This window comes from Corapipo altera, unplaced genomic scaffold (genome assembly GCF_003945725.1).
Source record: "Corapipo altera isolate COAL_440 unplaced genomic scaffold, ASM394572v1 61106, whole genome shotgun sequence".
In the NCBI taxonomy this organism is placed as follows: Eukaryota; Metazoa; Chordata; class Aves; order Passeriformes; family Pipridae; genus Corapipo; species Corapipo altera.
In genome coordinates this window covers 296-7332 of record NW_020886168.1, presented here as the reverse complement: position 1 = coordinate 7332, position 7037 = coordinate 296, and the positions used below count along the sequence as shown (strand labels likewise).

Below are 7037 nucleotides of genomic sequence, written 5' to 3'. Positions count from 1 at the left end.
GGGTGCAGCAGGAGAAGCTGCTGCAGAGCAGGACTTGCTGCTGCCCCTTCAGAGGCCCAGGGCCAGAAGGTTCCCTGTGGCAGGGCTGGCTGTGGGGTGGGAAGGTGGGGGTGCAGCCAGGGGTGCCCAGGGCTGTGGTGCAGAGCAGGGTCCTGCCCCCAGGGCTCTGTGTGCTGGGGCAGGGACTCTGCTGCCTGCCAGGCTCAGCTCTCAGCCCGGCCAAGGAGCTGCCATGGGGCTGGGGGAGAAGGGCTGTGGGGGAGGAACAACTCCTGGGAGGGCAGAGCAGGGCAGAGTCCTTCTGATCTCCAAAGTGGGCTGCAGGGATGAGGGCTGGTCACAGCTCCAGATCAAAGCAGGAAATTTCCCAGAAGGTATTTGCAAGAGGCACAGACAGACAGGGGGTACCTTAAAGAGAATGAACCAGTTCTTTCAGTGTTATACTCTGGGTTGTCTGGGTGCTGACTGCAACAGGGAAATGAATCTCTGAGCACAGAAGGAGACACTGAAACTTGAACTCTGTTAGATTAGAGGAGATTGAACCTGAGAGTATCAGACATTAGAACTGTCTTATAGATGCATCAGTGTCACTTTCTCAGCCCTGGGCCCAGGGAGGCAGCTGCTGGCAAGGACAGCTGCAGGCAGCAGAGCCTTTTGCAGGGAGTGGGGGGCAAGTGCCCCCAAGGCCTGGGGGAGGGGGCGTTCAGGCAGCTCTGGGGGCCTTTCCCTGCAGCTCTGCTGGGCACTGTGTGCTGGGCCATAGAAATGAGGATTCCTGTAGTGGAAAAGAACCTTCCAGATGTGATGGTAAAAATGGAAAACACAGGTACAATTATTTTAAGCTAAGACTAAGCTTCTGCTCTGCAGCCCCAGCTCTTCTGAGTCATGGGTGTAGAGATGGAACTTTTGTACTCCAGGTCTGTTACATCTGACATTCCTTGTATGAGAGCTCTACCAAAAAAGTTCCATGTCCCCCTGGAGCAGAACAAAACTGATTCCTTGGCAGTGCATTTGGTGACATTTGACACATTGATTTCTTTTAAAAATTGAGTTGCTCTTTCACAGAGGTCTGTCTTAACTTTTCCCTTTCCTTTCCTTTTTTGAACAGGCTCTGTGCTAAGAAGCAGCAAATGCCCAACAGCAGCTCCATGGCCCAGTTCCTCCTCCTGGCATTCACAGACAGGCGGGAGCTGCAGCTCCTGCACTTCTGGCTCTTCCTGGCCATCTCCCTGGCTGCCCTCCTGGCCAACGGCCTCATCCTCAGCGCCGTAGCCTGTGACCACCACCTGCACACCCCCATGGGCTTCTTCCTGCTCCACCTCTCCCTCACAGACCTGGGCTGCATCTGCACCACTGTCCCCAAAGCCATGCACAATTCCCTCTGGGACAGCACAACCATCTCCTATATAGGATGTGCTGCACAGCTCTTTTTCTTTTATTTCTTCATCTCATCAGAGTATTTCCTCCTCACTGTCATGTGCTATGACCGCTATGTTGCCATCTGCAAACCCCTGCACTACGGGACCCTCCTGGGCAACAGAGCTTGTATCCACATGGCAGCAGCTGCCTGGGCCACTGGCTTTCTCTATTCTCTGCTGCACACAGCCAGTATATTCTCCCTACCCCTGTGCCAGGGCAATGCCCTGGGCCAGTTCTTCTGTGAAATCCCACACATGCTCAAGCTCTCCTGCTCACACTCAGGCTACCTCAGGGAAATTGGGCTCATAGGGGTTAGTGTGTGTTTAGTGTTTGGTTGTTTCATTTTCATTGTTTTCTCCTATGTGCAGATCTTCAGGGCTGTGCTCAGGATCCCCTCTCAGCAGGGAAGGCACAAAACCTTTTCCACGTGCCTCCCTCACCTGGCTGTGGTCTCAATCTTTGTCAGCACTTCGTTTTTTTCTCACCTGAAGCCCCCCTCCATCTCCTCCCCATCCCTGGACCTTGTGGTGTCAGTTCTATACTAAGTGGTGCCTCCATCACTGAACCCTCTCATCTACAGCCTCAGGAACTAGGAGCTAAAGGATGGCCTGAGGACAATAATGAGTGGATGTTTTTCAGCAACAATAAGTTCTGTGCTTTCTTCTGTCCAGTATTTGAAATGCAATTCATGACAGTCCCAGCCTGCCTTCTCAACTTTTTAGTGGTGGTCACTGGGTTCCTCTTCTCATAATTTTGTGCTCAAAGAAATTTTATTATTCATCCCCCACCTCATTCACAGCTTACTTCTTGAATTTGATCTGGAAACTCTGAAAATAATGAACTGTATATTCATCTATTTCTGTGTTTTAAACAAAATAAACTACCATTCAGTGCCTTGTTTATCTAGCATCCTAACTCTGAGAACAGCATGAAGTTATAGGGGAGGAAAAATGTCCCAGCACAGCAGCACTGCCAGGGAGCACCAGCACTTTGTCTTGTCAGACCTGCTCTTTTTCTACTTCCAGCTCTCCTTCGGAGCCCACGTTCAGACCATCAGTTGGCTCTGCCTCCCAGTTTGAGCAGCACAGCCCAACAGAGTCCCCCACGGCCCCGGGCCCCACAGCCCCCATGCTCTGCAGAGCAGCCCCCCCAGCTCGGGGGCTGTGGGGAGCACGGGCAGGGGGTGCAGGAAGGGCTGCTCAGGCCAGCACAGACGTGTTCGCCTGGGGAAAGGCTCTGTGGGGAGATGGGATGTGCCAGGAGAAGAGCAGGACACCCTGTGTGAGCAGAGGGGCCATGGAAAGAGGCTGCCCTGGCCCTGGAGCAGCAGGAGCTGCCTGAGGAGCCCCAGGGCTGATTCTCTGCTGCTGTGCTGGGGAGCGGGGCTGGCCCTGGGGCTGCAGGAGCTGCCTGAGCTGATGATGTGCTGAGCATTGCAGACCCAGAGGGCCTGTCCCTGACCCCCATGGCCTCCATGTCCTGCTGCAGGGCCAGCCCTGAGTGTGCTGCTCTGCTGGGCTGGGGCAGGGGCAGGAAGATGGGGGGACCAGGGAGGGGCTGCACTGGGCAGTGCCAGGGAGGGGAAAACCCCAATGTTGAGCTGAAGTGTGTTAGTGTGCAGGGTGGGGGCTCTGCAGGGCTGAGGGGGCTCCAGCCCCTGGCAGTGGCAGCAGGAGCCAGGCAGACACTGCCCCTGCTGCCAGGAACTGGGGGTGGGTGTGCAAGGGAAGGACTCCTGTCTCTGCACAGCCGTGGGGGTGTGAGCAGGGCAGGAGCCCAGCTCAGCTCTGGAGCCCTGTCAGAGCCCCAACACTTCTGGGGTGACTCCAGGAACAGCCTTCACTGGCCCAGGGACATTCATCTCCCCAGCCTCACACACATCCCCTGCAAATGGCCCTGTCTCCTCCATCACCCTCCTCTACCTTTCTGGCCTGGCCCTTTCATTCCACACCAGCAAAGCAGCCTGGGCACCATCTCACCTGGGCACTCAGAGGGCTTCTCTGAGCAGGAGGGGCAGATTTCTCTGGAAGGTACATTTGTCCCATGGCACAGGGCACAACTCAGAGTGTGAAAACACTCCCAGGCACACATCCTGGAGAGCTTTTTCAAAACAAAAATAGGGAGAGGAAGAACAAAAGAGGCATAATTAGAGAGATGAAAGGTGCCCCAAAAATCAGGAGCTTCCAACTGAATCAGTGATGGGATATTTACTTTGATAATTAGCTGCACAAAACTATTCATGTAGACAATGAAAGAATCAGCTTAATAGAATATATAGAAGGTGTTGTCAATGGAAACAAATGGAGAAAAATTGTTGAAATTAAAAAATAAATAAATAAAGGTCTGGCAGTGCTGGCCAGGAAGCCTTCAGCAGTCACCAAGAGTTCTGCTCTGCAGAAGTTTCAACTATATCCTAAATTCCACACTCCTGGCTTCAGGCCATGACTTGCCAGAGGAGTCCCAGAACTGGCCACTGCCCAGAAATGCCCTGGGGCAGCTCAAGGGCCCAAGTGGGACAAGTGCCCCAGGGTGTGTGGGAGCCCTTTGCAGCAGGAGCTGGTGGGTAGGAAGGGCCCAGCTGGGGAGGGGCAGGGAATCCCCCCCCGCAGCCCTGCTGCCCAGGCTGAGGAGGGTCCTCTCCAGCCCAGCAGCACATCGTGTGCCCTTGGGGGCTGCGCTGCCAGAGCTGTTCCCAGGAACTGACTGGCCAAGGAGGGCAGGTAGATGCTCAGGGGTCAGGAGGGTCATCATAAAGGTGACCCCATCCAGAGGAAAGGTTTTGGGAAAGTCAGGAGAACTGGGAAAAAATGGATGGGATATTTGGGTGAGGGAAAAGGAGATGGCCAACAGAGATGCAAGAGGGTCAGGGTGCAAAGGATTTGGATCCAAAACAAGGGGGCAAAAGAGATTAGTAGCACTTAATCATTGACCAGTTGAGCAGTTTTCAAGTGATTCAATAGCATTTACTACAATTTTAACAGTGATTGAATTATAGAGTCACAAGAACAACATTCCCACCACAGTCAATTCACACCCACACCCAGGCAGAGATGTGTGGACACAACAATAGCTGGGTGTGCAAAGGTCCCTCTCCCAAATTCTCCTTGTTGTCAGGGGAGCACTCCCCCAAATCCCTTTGTGTTTGCCACCAGTCAAGGGTCAGAGCTGGAGGAGTGTTTGTTGAGGGGGATCAGAATTGTGCTGGGCATCAGGGAGGGTCTTTGGAGTGTTGCAAACTGGAGGGTTCCCGAGCTGGGAGAGGCTGCCAGAGGTGTCCCACTGAGAGGGAGGTGCTGGGGAGCTGCCAGGGCCTCCCTCAGCACTGCTGGCTGTGGGCTCCCAAGGGGACTGGCTTTAGTTATCTGCTGAATTTCCATCCTGGTGTCAGGAATGACTGGAGTTTCCAAACTATTTGGGAATTGTATCCAAACTGTTCCATTTGGGTTCTGATTCAGGTAGGGAATATTCCAAGGCTTTCATGGGATGACTGATTATCCTGTGTTCCCCAGCTGTTCCACTCTGGATTGTTCCCACCTGTATCATCCAGGAGCACCTGGTCCAGTGCAAGGACACTTTACCACACCCCAGGTCCAGTCCAGGGACACTTCACCACACCCTGGTCCAGTCCAGGGGCTCTTCATTGTTCATCTGGTTTGGTCAAGGCTTGTCAGGAGCTCCTGAGATCATACTTATAAGAAGGATGGGGACAGGCTTAGTTGTAATAAGACAAGTGATAATGGTTTTCAACTAAAAAAGAGCAGATTTGAACTAGATGTATGGAAGAAATTTTTTACACTGAGAGTGGTGAAACACTGGCACGGGTCACCCAGAGAGGTCATAGAAGCCCCATCCTTGGAAACATTCAAGACCAGGTTAGAAAGGGCTGTGAGCAACCTGATCTAGTTGAACGTGTCCCTGTTTGAACTATTTAGGATTCTGTAGTTCTTTATTATCCTGCGGAGCCAAGGATCACCCAGGTTTCAGACCCAGCTGAGCATCCCCTTTGATGGCCCATCTGGCAGCTCTGCTAAAAAGCTGCTGCAAAGAACCTCCAGACCTAAAGGAGCTTCTGTGCTGGGCTCAGTTGTGGCTCTCAGGGCCGGGGAGTTGGCTTTTGGCTGCCAGGTGCCCACCAAGGCTCTCTCACTCCTTCTCCTTCTCAACTCCCCTTGGTGCCTGCAGGGTTGTTTCTCCCCCATTTCTCTCACTCCTCTCTCAGTTACAGCACCCTGGATTTTATCCTTTCTCCAAAGGGTTATCACAGAGGTGCCTCTGGAATTGCTTTTTAGCTCAGCTTTGGGCACTGGCTGGTCCATTTTGGAGCCACCTGGAACTGGCTCTCTCTGACACAGAGTCAACTCTTGATCTCCTCTTCCCTAAGGGAAACCTGCAGCCCCCTCCCTGCTACCAAACCACAGGGTCATTCAAGTGCCCAGGAATAGAGGAGGTCATTGATCCCATTATTCTTCAGGTTGGTTAAACAAGACTTTGTCCTCTTCCTGTCCCTGACTGGAGGTTCTTTGTGTCAGAGCAGAGCTGTCCTGGACCTCAGTCCTGCTTTGCTCCAGAGCCTGCTGTGGTGGGGGCAGATGGCAATGGAAGAGTTGGGTTGGACTGGATGATCCTTGTGGGTCCCTTCCAACTCAGCATATTCTCTCATTCTGTGTTTGTTTGGTTTTGGTTTGGTTGTGTTTGGTCTTTTTCTCCCCTTTTGATTTTCCTTTCCTCTGACCCATGAGTTTTCCCTTCATTGTCTTGGGGCTTGCTGGGCACCTGATGGCAGGACAAGTTTATCCAACTCAGTCATCTTAACCACATTTTTTGTCCAAGTCACCATTACCTAGACGAGGTTTCTCACAGACTCGCTGCAACTTGGTATCATCCACAAAGGAGTGGAAAATGCATTTCATCCCATCACCCAGAGACATAATAAAGATGTTCCATAGGAATGGTCAAGGGCTGGGCCCTGATGGATGCCACCTGGGAGTTGCTGCCACGAGGAATTTGTGCCATGACTTTTGAGCCTCATCAGTCATTCAACTTCCCACCCACCACATGTTTCACTTCTCCAGTCCAGCTGTCACCAGTCTGGCCGTAAGGAGACCACAGGAGACAATGTCAAGAGCCCTGCTGAAGTCTGGGCACACAACATCCCCTTCATTTCCCTCCCACAGGGGTTCTGCAATCCATACCTTGTCCTTCCCATGCCTGGCAATGGCTGCAGGAGGACTTGCCATATCCACTTCCCAGCCTCAGCCTGAGCAGTCTGAAACTCTCCCAACCCTCCTTGCTGCCTTGTTTGCAGACTGCTTCCATGTCTGCCTTTGCCAAGGCCCCAGGAAGCTCTGGGATGGCTCTGGCCTTTCCAAGGGTTTGGGAGAGGTCTCCCAGTGACACTGCCCAGCCTTCTCAATAGCCCTGACACCAAAACCTTTTCTATTATCCCACACTTACAGTTTAGTGCCCAGGACACAACACATATTCTCATGGTTCTTCAGGAGAAAATTAGAAGTGATTTCATTATAGAGGTGAACAGGTGGAGCAGCCCAGTCTGGTCTGGCCCCACAGCAGTGCCCAGCCCAGGGTGCTGCAGAGCTCTGGGCACTCCCCCCACAGCC

The 7037-nt window shown here is 52.8% G+C and overlaps 1 protein-coding gene across 1 annotated transcript; it reads left to right on the top strand.

The window, feature by feature from the left end:
* Positions 1 to 1130: 1130 nt before the first annotated feature.
* Positions 1131 to 2295, top strand: LOC113941051 (olfactory receptor 14J1-like). The gene has a single exon (XM_027632216.1). It carries the CDS (start codon positions 1131 to 1133, stop codon positions 1962 to 1964), a length of 834 nt encoding a protein of 277 aa, XP_027488017.1. The 3' UTR covers positions 1965 to 2295.
* The last annotated feature ends 4742 nt before the right edge of the window (positions 2296 to 7037 follow it).